The sequence below is a fragment of the Diabrotica undecimpunctata genome, chromosome 3 (genome assembly GCF_040954645.1).
Source record: "Diabrotica undecimpunctata isolate CICGRU chromosome 3, icDiaUnde3, whole genome shotgun sequence".
NCBI classification, from domain to species: domain Eukaryota; kingdom Metazoa; phylum Arthropoda; class Insecta; order Coleoptera; family Chrysomelidae; genus Diabrotica; species Diabrotica undecimpunctata.
Genome location: NC_092805.1, coordinates 124,406,764 through 124,427,049, shown reverse-complemented (window position 1 = coordinate 124,427,049; position 20,286 = coordinate 124,406,764). Strand labels below are relative to the sequence as shown.

The 20,286-nt window shown below is 32.1% G+C and overlaps 1 protein-coding gene across 3 annotated transcripts in view; it reads left to right on the top strand.

Moving 5' to 3' along the window:
- Positions 1 to 20,286, top strand: part of LOC140437361 (regulator of G-protein signaling 11) — a 367,203-nt gene that overhangs the window by 291,690 nt on the left and 55,227 nt on the right. For 2 of the 3 annotated variants that reach the window (XM_072526845.1, XM_072526844.1), the window contains 2 exons: positions 1,107 to 1,343; positions 12,795 to 12,875. In XM_072526845.1, coding sequence (XP_072382946.1) covers positions 1,107 to 1,343; positions 12,795 to 12,875 — 318 coding nt within the window. The remainder of the gene's footprint in view (positions 1 to 1,106; positions 1,344 to 12,794; positions 12,876 to 20,286) is intronic. The other variant, XM_072526846.1, reaches the window with a different exon arrangement.

The window sequence follows — 20,286 nt, the reverse complement described above, 5'->3', positions numbered from 1 at the left end:
AGAAAACTGCAGCTTAATACAAGACCGATCGATAAAAGCAAGACTTACGACGGGTTGACCGGGGTCTACTTTTTACGCGACTAAGTAGTTGAACTGAGCAGCCAATATCACGAGCACAATTAGTAACTAATGAGTAGTGAAGACGTGTACACCACGGATGTGGGCAAAAGAAGGAAAGGCTCACAAACATTTGGTTTTGGAAAGTGCGCAAAAACTAAAAGATCTCCAGACATGAAAGAGAAAAAAGAAGATAACTCAGGAAGAATAATGGATATGATCCAAGGCTTGCAACGATTTATAGAAGCAGAAACGAAGGAAATAAAACAAGAACAAAAGAAGTGTCTAACAGAAATTCAAGATCTGAAAAAGGAAAATACGCAAATCGGATTTGCGATGTAATGTATATCTGTAATCTGTATTAGTATTTACCTCACACCTTAGGGTAGAGAGGTGTGATATATATGATATATGTGATATATATGTGTGAGGTATATGAGGATATATGCATTTATATGAGGACATGCGTTTATATCGCAATTGCTGTCATTATTGCATGTTTGGAATAAGACCTTTATTGATAACAGAGACTCTCTCATACCAACAGCATTTATAAACCTGAACTCGTTGGGGGAAATTTAACCCTCATACAGGTTTTAAATTCTCTTATCGATTATCTTTAGGTACAGGTTTAGGATAATATTCTTGAGATATTTTTTGCATTGCTTGGCTCCTGGTTTTTTCGAAAGTGCAACAAACTTTGACTTTTAAGATTGGTTTTTCTCCAGAGTTGTATGAATTGTTAAGTATCTTGTGATTAATATTTATAATAGAGAGAATTTGTCAGAGTCAAAATTATATATAATAATACGATATTCTTATAATATATTTTACATTAATTAATAAAATATAAAAAATATTTTTTCTAGGATATTACCAAAATGTTTAATTGTTTATAATATCGTTTTCCACTGGGATTATATAATAAACTTAAGTTATCTTTTATTAATGATTTCTGTACCTTATATCGTCTTAACATATTTTTATATAAGTATACGTGTCTCTGTTTATCACTTAGAATCAATTTTTAATTTCCTATTTTGCTGTAGTTTTTTTGGGTTCGGCCAAACAAAGAAAAAAGCTTCGACCAGTACGGCACCCAATCAGCAGCTCATTCAACAACAACCGTCGCAAGGAACAGTAGTGATGTGCGGTGCCCTTTCAAAACGTCGAGGTAGCGACAGAAGTCTCTCTGGTTCTGCTCACGAACTTGCCATCTCAGGGGTTAAAGACAACAAAGTACCACATTCCCATTCGCAGAGTAATCTCAGTGATATACCTTACAGGTGAGTACCTATGAATATTTTAATTATGTATTAGTATTCCTGTAATAAAATATTACCTAATTACTCGTAATATTGTTGTTTCAATATATTTGTAATATTGAGTAACGAAGATTGCAATTAATAAAGTATTTTAACAATCCAATCAATAAGTTAAGTCAATGAAAATAAATTGATTCAATAAAGAATCTCGAAACTTAATATACTAGGCGAGCAGCGAATGCCCAAAAAGTGCTTTAGTTTTCAAAAAACTCATAACTCGCTACCGGGCAAATTTGGTACCAAAGTTGTGTACTGAAGATCTACACAAATTGTCTTATCTTAGATACTTGTATCATTATCTTCATTATTAGCAGATATATTCTTAAAGCACTTTGATCAAAAATTGTACACAAACAAGACAAAAGAAACCATAGTTTGGTGGAGATATGTAAATAATGTGTTCTCTATTCTGAATTTATATTCGTTCTAAAAATGCATTTCAGGAAGAAAAAAACCTTAGTAATAAAGGTTTTAACAAAAAATGATTACCCAGTGATATTTATAAACAAATAATTTCACAAGATTGAAGAAAGGAAACAAAAAAACCCCTCAAGCAATAAAAAAACACTCACAAGAAGACATTTAAAGATAAACAATACCATATTATGTAAAGGGCTTATCGAAAAATTTAAAAAAATGGAAATAAGTACAATAACTCAACATTCAAGACAACCAAGACACTGAGATATATTCTGTCAAAAACCAGACCTATCACTTAAAAGAATATAAGAACTGCATCTATAAAATACCCTTTGAATGCAACAATTTCTATGTGGGGGAAACCGCAAGATCAGTTAGTGTCAGGATAAATGGACATGAAACATACTTCAAAAATAGAGACTTTGATAAATTACAGATATGCAAACATGCCTGGACAATGAACAAAGGGTACAGTGGAAAGATGCATCAATAATGATGCAAGAAACATGCAAGAAAAAAGATTGAAGAAGCAGCTCTCGTCCTGCTTAATGAAAAAAATATGTAGCAAACACATCAGCAGAATACAGCTTGCTCTGGTTGCCGATGCTAAAATAAAGAAAAAATCGGGGATATATCGTCTACGATTGTACACAATACATGCAATACACAACACATAAACATATGATACGTGAAAGCCAATAGAATAAGTAGATTTGTTAACTTACAATAGATTGTAACAAAAGCCAAAGAATGTTAGTTTTTCACGTTACTTTAAATCTACCTAAAAATTATTAACTACTATTTTAAAAATTTTGTTTCAATTAGGTAATGTTTTTAATTACAGGTGAGAAAGCTGCATGCGCTTGCGCATGGCTTCTCATAATTTCAAGTGTACCCACATTTATTACTGTGGCACACATGGATTATCAATTTTTAACAATATTTTTTAATACAGTACATTTGGTGAAACATCAGAAATAGTCAATTATTTACTATATTATATAAAACGAATGCATCTAAGAAAACGGAATAGGAATTTATTTTTTTAACACAATGTTTAATTTGAAATTAAAGTTTAATTTAAAATTATTAAATGTTAAATATCTATCAATATAAAAATAAAGTCTGCGGATATTTCTGTACATATACATGGTTAACCACTCAATGGAGTCCATCCTAAATGTTTGGCAATATTCATTAGATTTTGTAAAAAGGCTAAAACAGGTCGATTTTTATTCCAAAAAGAACATCTTTTAACGATATAACTATCTGTTATTTGTCAACTCCCCCCCCCCCCTACCAGTACACAAAACTTTAATTTTAAATAGGAAATATACCATGTCTGGCTTATCATTGGACGTTTTTTTCCCCACTAACGATATTTTTGTAAAACAATTTATAGTTTATTGTATTGTATTGTAATATTTATTGAAAGTGGTATATCTACTAAGCACTAAATATAAGGCATATGTTGTGCTAGTCAATTTAAAATGTTTTCCATCACGTTAAAAACTACATTAAAGAGAAATTTGCAATATTAATAAGAAACTGTATTAAATATAATGTAAATACTAAAAAAACTAAAAAACTAAATTTAAAATTTATAAATCCGCAATTTAAAATAGTTTACCAATCAGATATAATTATTTAATTAAATCTTTAAAATGATCACCAACACTTATACAATTATAAAATCGCTGTTGTTTGAAACTACGACCAATATTTTGAAACATTTCAGGAGATACTAGATCACTTTTGCATGCACTATTCGTCGTCTCAGTGCTTCCAATGAAGCAGAAATGGTATTATAAATCGTGCTTTTTTAATAACACAATACTAAAAAGTCAAGGGGAGTTAAATCGGGGGATTTTGCTGGTCATTTCATAAAACCCCTCCTCAAATCCATTGCTTAGAATGCCTTACATTTGGGTAAAAAATCATTTAAGTACCTGTTATTATTTTCGATTATATCTGCCAAAATAGGATCAACTGTGTCCTCTATTAATTCTAGACGTAATTCTGCATTTAAACTTTGTTGCAAAATTAACAGCCCAACAATTGATGTGGCAGAAAAATGTGCCACTACCACTAGCAGAACATAGGTGTTACGTTTGGTTTTTAAGAGGTTTAACACTTTTCATAAATTGACACTTGCTCACAAGAACATAGGTAAAATGAAAAGAAAAATCATGGATGCCTGAGTTCTCCAGCCAAATATTTGTCTAACAATCTAACGATGTGCCACAATAATGGTAGTTATATTACTTATTTCAAATTAAAGGTTTTCGTTACTGTAAGGAAGAGGGGTTGACAAATAACATATGTCTATATCATTAAAAGATGTCTCCTTTTAAATAAAAATCCACCTATTTCAGCATTTTCACAAAATCTAATAAATGTAGCCAAATATCAGGGTCGAACCTTAATATCCGAAGATTTACAGTTAAAGCACTGAATAGAGGAGGAAATTGACCCAGGGATCTTGAATTTATGGTTAATATTATTTATTAATTTGTGGCCTGACGCCTGACAATTTCTACAATTTATGGTTAATATTATTTATTAATTTATGGCCTAACGCCTGACATTTTCTGATTTACGGTAATAGGTATGGTTATTCATAAATTTTTAGTTTTTTCTTTTAGTTGTTCATTGAGTGGCAAAATCACCTCTCTGGAACGGTGGTTAAGGTTTTAGCCGGGACACGGTTAATCCGGCACTACCCTGGGATCTTCTGGCCTAGTATCCTACTCGGCCGAAAGATGCCAGGGTGTCTTGTTCCGTGACGTAGATGTCCAAAAAAGATTTCCCCCACCTTTGCCTGTCAGAATTTAGTGGATACCTCCGTAGCAATCTGGCAATACGGTAATTAAAAAAAAGATTAAAGTAGCCTTATTTTTGTCAATATCAAAAACAGTTTAAATTTATATTTTTAAATTAAAAAAATATTTAAAAATAAAATCCACGTTTTAGATTTGTATCCAACTCAATCACTTTATAGTAAAATAGTTACTTTTTCCTGTTAAAACTTTTCCTACAATAGCAATCGTATCCTGATAATGATAATGATAATTTTTTTCCATGGTAAACACCCCTTGTTTCACATCATACTAAAGCCATTTATGCATAATACTCACTCACTTCAGGATCCTGGAACCTTGTACCGGCTTGTACAGGTCTAGTGGATGGATATCATATATTTTTGGATTAACTTGGTCGTATCCAAAAAGTTATTCCCGCTTACGGTATAATGCCACGAACTGATAGAAAATATGGTTTACCGTTTTGAGTTCTCTGCTACAGAGTCTGCAGCTTAAGTTTCCATAAAACAGTCCCATTGTATGCAGATGTTTCTTGAATGGCACTTGCCTAGTAACAAAGCCTGTTATGACTTTAAGCTGATTTCGTCTTGTATTCTGCAGTACTTCAGCCCTATTTACACATGTACATTTAATATATATTCTGCCTTATATTTGACCTAGTATATTTTCTCGGTGAGAGTTATGTTGACTTTGGATCCAGGTGTTTTCAAGTCGTGGATGGTGCTTTTTCGCACTTTCACGCCAGTTCTAGACCGAAGTATTTTGTAGCTGATTTTTTTCTGACAAGTTTATCAGCTTCTTTATTGCCGTGTGTTCCCGGTAACCTGGAACCCATTCCAGTGTAATACTGATATATTTGACCAGTCTATCAAGTTCCCCTTAGCATACCGACACCAGTTTAGAGTATATCTAAGGCCTTTTAAGAGCTCCGATAGCTGCAAGGCTATCTGTACTTATATTGAAACGTTTTAGTTTTAAATTTCTTATATTATTTTTCTTTGCAAACTGCAAGATTGCAAAAATGTCTGCCTAAATTACATAGGTATATTCTTCCAGTGGAATAGAAAGTTTAAATTTTCTGCCCAATCTGCCTCTTAGGATCTGCCCAATCCCTCTTGTGGGCAAACGTCCATTTAGAAAGATACTTTAGGCTCATAAATGGGTACCGTATGGTCAGAAATGAACTTACTGAACCTAACTGACTAACTGACCTAACCTGAAGGGAGGGAGATCGAGTGGAGCTTCCATTAATGTGCCCGTCATTCGATCAGAGCCCATCTGATTTAGTGGCAAGCAAGTCTGTGGTAACAATGATAAACGAATTGCAGTTAAATATACTATCATATGTGTTGCTCTAGCAGAAATTGTTAATTTATTTATAAAGAAAAAGTTATTTTGATAGTCTGGTAGTGATACACTATCTAGCTACGAAAAGGTTAAAACAGAAAAGGCAGATTTAGTAAATAGAGCAAACAGAGTCACAGGATACATAACTGAAACAATATGAAGAAATAAAAATATTGAAAGGCAGAATTTACAAAACAGTCATCAAACTAATATTGATATATGAATCAGAAACACGACCCGACCCAGAGTGAACGAAAAGAATGCTTATTTAGTTTATAATAAACATTTTTTAAGAGAACGCAAAAATTCCCGGCTTGGACAAAGACTTGATTCACTGAGTGTCAAGAACCAACTAAGTTATTTTTTGGCATAGGCATTTGCCATTCAGCCAGTCACAACTTTTTTTATTTCTTTCCAAAGGAAAGAAAAGACAATAATTATCACAATATATATTTGGTTATCAGTAAAGGAACAAACTCGCTTCTCGTCTAGGGACCCATTCATCATCATCATTTTGGCTTTACAACCCTGTGTGGGTCCTAGCCTCCCCAAGAATTTTTCTCCAGTCGTCCCTATCCATCGCCTTCCTCCGCCAAGCACGTATTTCCATATTTCTCATGTCTTCATCGATCTTATCTAGGAATCTTGTTCTGGGTCTTCCTCTTCTTCTTTGGCCAATAGGTCTATCAAGGAGCGTTATTCTAGCTGGGTCGGTTTGCTCCATCCGGGACCATAGGGACCCATTCAAGACATTAAATTATAACATAAACTAGACTGGGTCACGGATAGTAAGTTTAAAACAAATGGGATAAAACAAAGGTTACTATTTTAACTGGGCTTACATATTGAGGTTACTTTTCGAAATAAATTCTGTTAGGTAGTTATATACAATTTTGTTATTTAATGACAAAAGGTAACAAATGTCATAGGGTGGAAGGATTTTATGTTTGATTAAATTTTTTTATTAAGTCGTCGGTTTGTTGTATATATTTTGTGCATTCAAAGAAAATGTGGTTTAAATCTGCTTCTTTTTGACAAACTTCACATAAATTGGAATTTACAATTTTAAGTTTCGCCAGATGAGCCGGATAATATGCGTGTCCTGATTTCATTCTGATAATAGATGTAATGTATCTACGTGGAACAGAGTAATTTTTAAACCATAATTCACTCGGGATTGTGGGTTGTAAAAGTGCATATTGTGAGTTAGAATGTTGACTATATTCATATTATTATTGTTTTCAGTGATTGTTTACTAAGTTGTTTACAACAACTTAAGTTGTAATAACTAACTTAAGTTGGTTGTTGCTACTCAGTGGATCAAGTCCTTGTTTGAGCCGGGAATTTGTGCGTGATAGTATTAAAAACGTTCTAAATTTGAAAAATTTATAAATCTACTTTGGATAATTAAAAATTTTTTTAATATTTAATAAATTTTATAGGCAGAGGTGATTGGCAGAACAGACAGTCACACAAGCAAAAGCAAAAACATGGAAAGAATTTGGAGAAGAACTTCAGGAAGAATATATAACAAATAATAGAAACTTTTGGACGACAATACGACACATAAGGCAGGGAAAACGAAAGGAGATAAACGCAGTAAGAGATACTTCAAACCAAATACAAATAAGCCCAGAACAAATAGCTAGGGTATGGAAAGAATATTATGAGAAAAAATTTGATACCAAAGTGATAAAGGAAGACAAAATAATCAATAAAATCGAAGAAAACACAGAGCCAGAGCAAATAAGTAGAGAAGAAGTAATAGAAGGATTATCAAATATAAAAATAGGCAAGGCAGGTGGAGATGATGAAATTGAACCGGAAATGGTAAAATACATGGGAGAAGAAGGAATAAACTGGCTGTGGAAAATATATAAAGTGGCGTGGGAAAAACAAACAATCCCTAAAGACTGGCAGAACAATATCATCGTGCCAATATACAAAAAAGGAGAACATGTAAACTGCGATAACTATAGAGCAATATGTCTGTCATCGGTATGCTTTAAAATATATACGAAAATAATAGAGAAGAGACTGAGACAAGAAGTAGAAATAATATTGGGAGAAGAACAAACGGCATTTAGACCGGAAAGACAGACAAATGACAAACATATATATCATTAGAAACCTAATAGAAAGAAGCATAGATACGGGGGAAAACTAGTATTAGCATTCATAGACCTAAGAGCAGCATTTGACACCATAGAAAGACATATTATAGGGAAATGCTTGAAGGAAAATAAACGTACCTAATGCATTGATAAAAATTATAGAAAGTACTTTCAAAGAGGTACAAGGAAGGGTACAAATAACAGGGGAAAGCTCGAAAGCATTTAATTGGAAGAGAGGTATTAAACAAGGAGATAGTCTCAGCCTTTTGCTATTCATAATAGTAATGAACGAATTGATAAGAAACCCTAGAGTCAGAACTAATCAACTACAGACAATAATAGGTTACCGCAGATTACAACCGGTAGCAATAGAGTCCTTAATTTATGCAGACGACATAGTACTAATAGCAGATTCCGAGAATAAAATGCAGAAACTAATGGATATATGGGTAGAACAAATAGAAGAACTTAAAATGGAGATCAACGAGGAAAAAGTAAGATAATGATAATCAGCGGAAAAGGAGATAAGGCAGATAATCAAATAAAGATAAAATGTAAAAACTGTAAAAAAAAAGAATTGGAAATAGTAACAACTTACGAATACCTGGGAAGTATAATAACTAATGACGGAAAAATAGACTGGGAAATAACAAATAGAGCAAAGAAATCAAACAAGTTGTATTATGCGTTAGCCCCAATAATGGGAAAAAGAGAACTTGCACGAGAAACCAGAATAAAAATATATAACACAATAGTGATACTGACTGTTCTCTATGCAAGTGAAAACTGGACAATTCTGGAAAAACATAAGAGCAGGATAAACGCAATGGAGATGAGACATCTAAGAAGGAAAGACAAAATGGGATAGATTAAGCAACGAGACTATTAGGAGAATGGTGAACCAGGAACCGATAATGAACAAAATCGCAAAAAGACAAATGAACTGGTATGGGCATCTGATGAGGCTGCAATCCAATAGAATAACAAGAAAAATTTATGAAGCAAAAAACATCGGAAAAAGAAAAAGAGACCGACCAAGAAAAAAATGGATACAGCAAGTAGTAGAGGCGGGAAAACATAAACAAAAATCACTCGAGGAATTGAAAATAATGGCAGGAAACAGAAAAGAATGGAAGAGGTGGGTAAATGGAAATTAAAATAGCTAGCTCAAATCCGACACTCTGATAGGGTAAAAGGAAGGGGAGAAAGAAAGAAAGAATAAATTTTATACTATTTGTTTTATACTAGTTTACAAAAGAAGTTTTTAATTCAATGTAAGTTTTTTATAATAACGGTCATAAGCAACATATAATAATGGTCGTTATAAAAAATAAAGTTATTATTGTTCTGTATTGTGTAAAAACTTTTAACAAGATCTATGTGTTTAAATCAATTTTCATCCAAAGGTAATACTCAAGAAAACCTTAAGTATATATAATTTACACAAGCTATAATTTTGGTACTAGACCTACCTCTTTTTTTGTTTTACATGAAAAGTTGATGAAACTGAATTTCAATAAACATTTTAAAATTAGATAAAAGCTTGAATGTTTTAATCTTCTTGTTATTTTTCTTAAAAATAAAGTTTACTGATAAATTTAGTTTTATCAAAAAAACATACAGTGTAAATGAACTGTAAAAATATCTACAGTCGGTTCACAATTTGTTGATAGCCCACTACAAGTTTAACCCTAATTAGAAAACTGAAATACAGAGAGGATAGGTAATACGATATAATAGTAAAAACCAACCTAAAACTGACGGTTTAAGACGTTTTAGACTAACCCACCTTATATCTGAAGGAATACAATACCTTATAATCCTATTACGGGGGTATTTTGAATGGTTAGAAATGAACGACCAGTGTCATAGAGTATATGATTGAAACATTTATTTGAACTAAATAAATATATTTTTTAAATTGTACTTATGTAAATTGTATTTTTTAATAAAACTTATTTATTTTATTCAAAAATAAAAAGTTTCTTGCCATTTGTAAAAGATACATTTATTTAATTAAGGAAAAAGGCGCCAAATGTCGCCTGGCAAAATTTCCAATGTGTTTTAAATGTATCCATTATTTTCGAATCCGGAAAAAACTAATAAATATTTTTGAAAAATTTAAACGCAGAATGAAAGATTACATTATTACTCAGGGCAGAAAGTCCCTGAAAACTTCTACAATGTTTATTTTAATATGTTATGTAACAGGGGTGAAAATAAAAGAGAAAATATAGTATAATTTTTAATTGAAACTGTTGCATGCAAAAGAAACTTTTTATTTATTCTAAAAAATATTTCATTCTGCCTTTAAATTTTTCAAAAATGCTGTTTAGTTTTCTCAGGATTTGAAAAAAAAATGGATACATTTAAAACACATTAAACATTTTGACAGGAGACATTTTGCGCCTTTCCCCTTTATTACCTTACGATTACAACTATTATTACTTACCTTATATAATTACGATTAGAAAACTATTCAAATTCAAAATAAATAGGATCAACTTCGGAATCCGAGTCATCTTGAGGGTTAATAATTAGCGGTTGTGTCTCTACGGTCGCATCAATTATGTGATCAAGATCCCACATTTTTTGTTCTTCTTCTATTACATGTCTTACTGCATCTTCCCAGTTTTGTTCTGTAATATGTTGTAAAGACTCGTATAACAATTCACGTATAGCTTGTATTTTATATAACGTATTTTTTCTAGCCACATAACTTTTCATTTGTGCCCAAATGAGTTCAATTGGATTTATTTCGCAGTGGTAGGGTGGAAGTCTAAGGACTGTAATGTTTCGCCTTTCCGCCATTTTGTCAACTACGTATTCCTTGAACTTAGATTTGTGTTGCAGGGCAATTTTTAGAAGTTCTGCTTTTACCATTCCATCTTCGTAAGGCAGTTACTTATTCCGCAGCCAGTCAAGAATATCCTGTTTCTTCCACGCAGTCGTTGGAAGTCTTTCTACTAGTCGTGAATGATAAGGTGCATTATCTAATACTATAATTGAATTTGGTGGTATGTGTTTAATCATCTGCTCAAAATACTCTTCGAAAACATCAGCTGTCATTTCCTCGTGATAGTCTTTTGTGCTGTTGGACTGAAATTCCAACAAACCATGCTTAACAAATCCTTTTTCACTGCCAATGTGAGAAATTATTAATCTCCTGCCTTTACCAGAAGATGGGGAGATACCAGTAGACCAACCTTCCATAAAGGCTTGCCTGGAGCTTAATATATTTTTATGTGACCAAATTTTTTTTAGAGTACGACCTGAGTTTACCTAGGTTTCATCCTGGTAGAAGATGGGCCTTCCTTCAGCCCGGAATTTTCGTATGGATCTTAGATAATTTCTTCTCCAACATATTATCTCCTGCCGGTCAATCAAAAGTGATTTTCGGTCTGATTTCTCCCACCGGAAATTTAATTCTTTTAAAACTTGCCACAATTTAGTTCGTCCGATATGAGGCAAATCCGGGTCGTCTCTAACTTCTTGTAAAATTTTGTTTAGGTTTGGTACTTCTTTTTTGAAAAAAAATCCATGAATTTTTCTTCGAATACCATTTTTGGCAAATTCATCTATTTCAATAGGCTTTTTCCCTCTCTTTAAGTGTTTGTTTTTGTTTGGGTTTGCTATACCGTGTTTTTTTCTTTCTGATAGGAACCTATATATAGTTGACTCTCCTACGCCAGTCATGTTGGCACAACTTTCGACTATGTTGCGAACAGTGTTTGTGGGATTCTGAGAAACCAGAGCATCGTGAATATTCAGGACAATAGTCTTCTCTCTTGGTGAATAGACAGACTTACTGACTGTACGCAACAGTACCGGTGTAAAACTTGATGATGTTGATGATGAAGCCATCACAAACAATCCAACAAAACGAGCACGAGCGAAAGGTACGTATATGTTTGTAGGTATATGGAATAAAAAATCACTCACGCACTGCATATAATTCGCAAAAGAAATATTCGAGACGCTAATTACTGCCGTAGACGCGGACACACCGACGCGACGAACCGTAAATTACATGCGATCAAAAACGTACTAAACAAAAAAATTGTTTTCGTTCGTAATTTCACCCTTTTAAGTTAAGTTTCGAATATAAACTGAACAAACGAGGCACGTGGCCAAAGCATACCCATTATATTATTAAAAATCTGGGGAATTCCATCCTAATTATCTTGCAACGAATAATACCTTCGGATATGAATTCCAGGTTTTCTAGTAAAGTGATTAAACGCGAAGATTAGTATTGAAATATCCAAAGAGATAAGGTATTCTTATTTACAAAATTGTTAATGGTTAAATTCTTACTTTTATTAATATAACATAATTACATAACCTTAGCCGTGAGAGTTTTAATTGTTTTTTTGCTAAATATATTAGTATTAAAGTATTATTAATATTATATATATAACAGTATTAAAAAATATTATATTATTATTTAATGAATAAACACCTCAGGAACGCCTATGGTTTACGACCGTTTTATGAGTTTGAGGCACATTTCGTGCTCTCAACAATTTATGAACGGAGAATAATAATAATATCAATTCTTTAAACAGTTTTCGTTGAAAGATATATATAATATAAACTCTATAATAATTTACTGAATATATTTCTGATGATTCACAAACTGATGCATAAATTAATGATTGGCTATGTTTAGAGTAGTTAGATAGTGGAAATTCATGCTTAAATTACAGGGGTGATCTGGCGTGCATTACGAAGTTACCCGTTGTGGCAGCTGCCACTTCGGCAAATCAGGTCCAATCTAACGTCAGTCCGTAAGTGAATAAGGCTCCAAATGATCGTTTGCCAAAACATTTTCATATTTTGAATCTACAGATTGTTCATTTTTAAGTAATTGTTTAAACATAATTAAAAAATCTAAAAGTTTTAAGCATTAATTAAAAATAATCATTGTTTTTTACATTAATCACTCTTTATTATTAATGAATTCTTATTAAATTGTAAAATTATTTGAATAGTTAGACAATAATTGCAAGTTTATTTAATTATGCCTTTTTGTATATTTGTAGCCGTCTATGCAGAAATATTTCACATCTAGTTGGTCATTCAATTCTTGTTCTTAATGTTGATTCCTTGTTTGATTTTAAGTTAACTGTTTAACAGTATCTGTTTTAATTTGAGCACAATTTGGAGACGTACTGGTAAGTTTTTCTAATTAACAATGTGTAGTTTTAACCTTAGACGACGTATTCTGATTACTTTTTCTTCTTCTTTAAGTGCCATCTCCGCGGCGGAGGTCGGCAATCATCATAGCTATTCGGACTTTTGAGACTGCTGCTCTGAAAAGTTAATTTGATGTACATCTGTACCACTCTCTCAGGTTGCGCAGCCATGACATTCTACGCCTACCTCTCCTTCCATGCTTCTCCTTCCTTGAATCTTTCCCTGCATAATCAGTTGGAGCAAGGTGTATTTCTCTCCACGTGTAATATGTTCGAAATATTCCAATTTTCTTGTTTAAAGTATATTTAAAATTTCTATTTCTTTATTCATCCTTCTCAGAACCTCTTTGTTTGTGACGTGTTCTGTCCACGATATTTTCAGAATTCTTTTATACACCCACAGCTCAAATGATTCCAGTTTTTCTTTTAATGTCGTATTCAAGGTCCAAGATTCCATTCCATAAAATAAAGTCGAAAAACATAGCACCTCGCCAACCTAACTCTTAGTTTTAATTTTAAATCCCTTGTACATAGCACTCTTCTCATTTTGTTGAAATTTGCTCTAGCCTTTTCTATTCTGATTTTGATCTCCTGAATGTAATCATTGTTCCCAGATATGCATATTTGTCCACTTGCTCGACGTTGGTTCCGTTTATTAGAAGATTCTCGTTATTTCTTTGAGTTTTCGATATTCTCATAAATTTCGTCTTCTTGACATTCATTGTTAGATCATACTCTATTCTATACTCCGCGATTCTGGTTACCAGTCTCTGAAGATCTTCAATATTTTTGGCTAAGATCACAGTGTCGTCTGCATCTCTAATGTTGTTAATGGGAACTCCATTTACCTTTATACCAGCTGTTTCACCCTCAACAGCGTTTTTCAGGATCTCTTTGGAGTAGGCATTAAAAATATTTGGCGACAATACGCATCCCTGTCTCACTCCACATTTAATTTCATTTTCTTCTGACAGCTGTTTGTTAACACGTAATTCTGATTACACAAGAATCTAATTACATTTCAATAAAATATATAGAAAGTATCCACTGTAAATTATTTATTTACTATAAACGTACATACTGAAACAAAAAACTTTCTTTTCTTTTTTTATCTTAAGGCTATTATCTTCATATTAGCCTACGTATTTGTTTATTTTTTAATGAAATAGGTACTGCTGTTTTGAATGTTGAATATTATAGTATTTCTTAATAGTTAGTCTCTTTATTCTAAAATTATATTTCTTGTCACTATTCTCCTATGATTTTGTTGTGAAGCTATTGTTTTGTTGGATTTCAGCATTTATTAGAATCTCTGAAAAGTTTTTGGACTTCTGCAGAAACCGCAGTTCTACTCACATGATTTTTGCAATTACGTGAGTAGAGGTATAGAATGCATGTACAATTGTTTATTACTCCGTGAAACACTTGACTATTGGCAGTCGTTTGAAGCAGTTGAATATGGATGTTGTTAAATATAAAAAAATTTTAGTATTGAGCAGTAAAATAATTATTCGTAAAAAAAGTTTAGCATCGATTAAAAATTGGGAAGGTTTTAAAAAGAATAGAGGTGGCTTTTTGTATCCCTACGTTACAATAGATGAAATATAATTTCGCTTTACTACTCTATTTGTTTTCATTCGGCTTATATGATCGTTCCATTCCAATCTTCTATTTCTTATGCAGTTCTTAATGTTATCCACCTTGCATCTACGTCGTATATCTGTACTTCTAGCTCTGTCCCATAGTGGTTTACGATCAATTTTTCTAAGTAGTTTCATCTCTGCTCTTTTTAACATTCTTTTTGTCCTCTCTGTCAGGTATTGTTTCTGCTGCGTATGTCGTCATTATTGGTCTAATGCCTATTTTGTAAACTCTGCCTTTCATTTCTTTCCCGATATTTTTATTTCTCCATATTGTTTTATACAGATAGCCTGCGGCTCTGTTTGCTCTATTAACTTGATCTTCCACTTCAGTTTCGAGCTTTCCGTAGCTAGATAATGTGATCCCTAGATATTTATACTGCATCACTTGTTCTGTTATCAGACCTTCCAGCTCAAATTTGCATTTTAGTAAATTTGCTGTTGTAACCATTCATTTTGTCTTTTTTCTGACGGTTATAATAAATTGGTGCAGCATACGTTGTAAATCATCTTCACTTTGAGAGAGTAGTATTGCGTGGTCTGCGTAGCAGATTATTTTAAGTTGTTTTTCTCCCATTTGGTATCCTTTTTTAGCTTTTAATTTTTTTATTATTTTATCCAAAATCAGGTTAAACAATAGAAGACTTAGGGAATCTCCCTTTTTTATCCCCTTGCCGGCTTCAATAGGGTAGGTTAGTTCTACTTCTACTTTTACTTTGTTTACCTTCTACTTGTGTTGTTTTGGAAGATATTTTCTATCGTTTTAATTATTCCTAGAGGTATCTCTCTTGCGTACAGTAAGTGGATAAGGTCTTTTAATTTGACCCGGTCAAATGCCTTCTTAAGGTCCACGAAACATAAATATTCCATTTTGTTGTATTCTAATGATTTCTCTTACACTTGCCTCATTATAAATATAGCGTCGGTGCATAATCTTCCCGACCTAAAACCTTGTCCTTCTGCTAGTATTATCATTCCATTCAGTTTATTTGTTATTACTTTGGTTGTTCATTTTAGTGCTGTGTTTAATAAATGAATTCCTCTGTAATTTTCCGGGTCCGATTTGTCTCCCTGTTTGAAGAGAGGTATTGGGATGCTTGATCTCCATTTGTGAGGAATTCTGTTTTGTTCTATTATTTTTTGGATTAGTCTTAATAGTTGTTAACTTGGTGTTGGTCTTTGTGGCCAAAACGTGTGTTGTTAATTCTTAGTTCGTTATTCGTAGAGGAGTTGATCATCAGTTTTACATTTTCGTTTTTCGTTTAAAAAAAAAACCAAAAATGGTATGCCACCCGAATGATTCTTCTTCTTTCAGTGCCTATTCATTCCGAATATTGGCAATCATTCTGGCTATAATTATTTTATTGACTGATGCTTTAAATAGATTCGTTGTGGTTGTGGTCGTTTCCTCAGGTTCTTCAACCATGATATTCTCCTTCTCCCAATTCCTCGCTTTCCGAATACTTTACCCTGTAGGATTACCTTCAGTAATCTGTATTTAGTGCTGTTTCTCATTATATGTCCGAGATATTCCAACTTTCTCCTTTTAATGGTATACATCACCTCTCTTTTTTTGCCCACTCTTCGTAATACGGTCTCGTTGGTTATCTTGTCTGTCCATGATATCCTTAGAATTCGCCTGTATAGCCACATCTCGAAGGTTTCAAGTTTTTTCTCCATTGCTTCAGTTAGTGTCCAGGATTCAACTCCGTAATACAATATTGAGAAGATATAACATCGTAGGAGCCTTACTTTTATCTCCAGATTAAGATTGAGGCTTTTAAAGAGTTTGGCCATGTTATTGAATGCACGCCTAGCCTTCTCTATTCTACATTTTATTTCCTGTGAGTGATCCCATTGTTCATTTACTGTTGTTCCAAGATAGTTATACTGTTTTACTCGGTCCACTGGTGTATTATTGATAAGTAGTTGAGCGTCTCTAACTTTATTTTTGCTGATGATCATAAATTTAGTTTTTGTTATATTTACTTGAAGTCCAAATCTTTCACTTACTTCATTTACTTTGTTCATCAGTTGCCGTAAACTGTTCAAACTGTCTGCAAAAATAACGGTGTCGTCTGCATAACGGATGTTGTTTAGGCGTTCTCCATTTAGAAGTATTCCATGTTCGCATTTTTCCAAGGCTTCACTAAATATTTCCTCTGAATATAAAATGATAAACCCGAATGATAAATCTAATTAACTAGCTTCACTAGAACATCCATGTCCTAATGTTCTATTATTTTAAGGATAACGATAGGTATTTGATCAAGCTCAATGCTTTTTCCTTTCTCTTCAAACAGCTTTTCCATATAATTTTTCGATCGTTTTAGTTTTTCATCAGTCTTTATTATGGTGTTCTCGTTTTGATCTAAGAAAGTTGTATTGGGGTTTCGCTTGTGTATTCATGAATATATGTCGATTTAACTTGAACGCAAATATATCTTATTTATGTATTTTGTAACCTTTCGGTTGTTTTAGTCTTAATTGTTTGTTATGGTGGTCATTTTGATTTGATTACTGTCAAACAAGTGGTTTGGTTTATTAACAATTTGCACAATGCATTTTGTTTTTGTAATCTGTGTATTCTTGTATCTTGTATCTCGATTTAACTTGTAAACAAATCTTCTTCTTTTTCTGGTGCACTCGATTACTGGAGGTTTTCGATCATTACATCAAAATGTTCTCTATCCTGCGCCATCCTTAGTGTTGTCCGTTTTTGTCCGTCCAAGTTCTAATATTACGAAACCATGACAAATCAATGAATTATTTTTTATTTCATGTTTAATATGAGACTTGAGATAGTCAATGCTAAATGACCTTTAGTTCCCGTCTAATTAATACAACTTTTTATAAACATGGAATACATATAATAATTACATTAATATTTGTAGGCAACTTCATCTATCATTACTTGGTTTTGAGGAATATTCCTGCAATGGCTGTATTTATATGACCCTATTGTAAACAATATTACCATTCTTAAGATTTTTACCACATTAAAAACATTATTAGGGTTAAGTATCTCTAACTTTTAAATGAACAGTCTCTAGAATTGGTGTCATATCTGAGTATTTGTTATGGCTGTATGTTTTGATGTTGTAAAGCAATGATAAATTTGTATAAAGGGCTTTAAACATATGTACATACTAGAATTTGTAATAACAATATATCTGTTGTTAAAAAAAGGTTTGTATATAATTAACATGGTAAAATATCCAGTTACAGTTCTTTCCAGTTAGAGTGGAGCCTAAGCTAAAATCAAGTTTTACTTTAAATTTATCACTTTTAAGTAATACATATGAATGTTGTAGATTTACCTTAATTGCGTCTCTGAACAATAGGTTCTTAAAATTTTGGAAGACTCCGTGATGCAGCCGGTTATTTGACATACGACTGTACTGGGCTTATGCCCCTTAATGAAGAAAACTTGGGACTAAACATAATTCCTAAACATTTAGAAAAAAGAAGCAACTTCACGCATATCTAACAATTATCAAAATATTATTAAAGATAAAGGACAAAATAATTAACAGGATAAATTTTATTTCTGTGATTCTCCGTTATTCACAGCATTTCTCCTAAATGTTGATTTAAATTATATACTATCTGCAATTTGCTGTTTTAGACTTTTCTCTTTTCTGGCTATAAGTAAGACTAAACCTAAAACAATTCTAGTTTTCTAGTTCGAAATAAAATAGAAATACTCAAAATTATATTTTAGAGCAATTATATTTTTTCTACTTCGTTATTTTAAATTGTTAATGTGGCATCAGAAAATGTGGTCGATATCTGCATTTATCAAAAAATCAAAGGTTTTTATCATAATTTAGGTCAGATTAAATGATCTATTCATCTAATTTCGTTGTTCCTATTGTGGACTTTATATTTGCTTCAGATTATGGCAATTTTAATAAGGATTAGTACTTTTCGTAAAGTACTTGTTTCTCATGGCTTCACAATGTCAATTTAAATGAAAACATCGTAGGTATCGCTGCTTGTAGTTGTTGTCCAGGAAGTTAAAAATTAGTTAAAATGTACGTTTTAATATATTTTTATCAAGAAAAATATTTAGCTCATAAAAGGTGAAAATTATGTTTATTTATCAATGGGAAATTTTACCATGCCTTTACCAGAAAATAGTTTTTGTATAATTTATTCAGAATCAGACTATTTAATAATATATAAAAATATGTGATGGATTCGACCGTTACTTAATGAAAATTCGTTTTATTTAACAATAAAACAAAACTGTTGTTTTCACCACAAAATTTATTTTAAAGTATTCACTACAGCTGTTTCGGTAAACGTGCCTTTCTTAAGTGATTTATTTTTGGTATGTCTTTACACTTTATAGTCTTTAACTGAATAAGTTGAGGTGGGGAGAACTGTTTGTCTCAAGTTGGTCGTTCAGAATTATGTCTCTATTTTTTAGTTTGGTGATTTCCATAGATTCTAATAAAGATAGCTTAAGGCCTTTATTTTGAATGTGAAGAATTTGAAATTCGTTATTAAAAGAATGATTATGGTCTAGTAGGTAAAGTGCGTATGTACAGTCTGTTTTCTATTATTGAAAACCCTTTTATGTTCTGCTATACGTTTCATAAAAGTTCTACCAGTTTGACCGATGTAAAACTTTCAGAACTTGCAGAACATAAAAGCGCTTTCAATAATAGAAAAACAGACTCTACGTACGTCCTTTACCTTTTAGATCATAATCATTCTTTTAATGATAAATTTCAAATTCTTCACATCCAAAGTAAAGCCCTAAAATATCTTTATTAGAATTTATGGAAATCGACAAATTACAAAATACAGACATAATTCTGAATGACCAACTTGAGACAAACAATTCTCTCCTCCTCAATTTATTCAGTTAAAGGCTTTAAAGTGTAAACACATACCAAAAATAGATCACTTGAGAAAGCACTTTTACCGAAACAGCTGTAGTGATAATAATTTAAAATAAATTTTGTAGAACTGTTGAAAAGAAAAGTTTTCAATATTTTATTGTTATATAAAAATATTGTAGACATATTGTTTCATGATTGTGTAAATAATACAGTTTTTATTAACAGTAGAACCTACACAAGTAAACACTTGTGTAGGTTCCTCATAAAGTATCATAGTTCAGGCGGTATCGATTTTTGGGTGTGACTCATATAAACGCAGTTTATTTTACATAAATCCCTCCAAAATATCACTACAAATGATAATTTCACTGTGCGTGAGTTGTAAAATGCGGGTGTAACTTTTTATTACAAAAAGTATGAAAAAAACTCAAAATTCGACATTTTCCCCTTTTTTCGCATACATCTCAAGAACTATTGGTCTTAGAATAATTTTGTATATGACATAAAAGT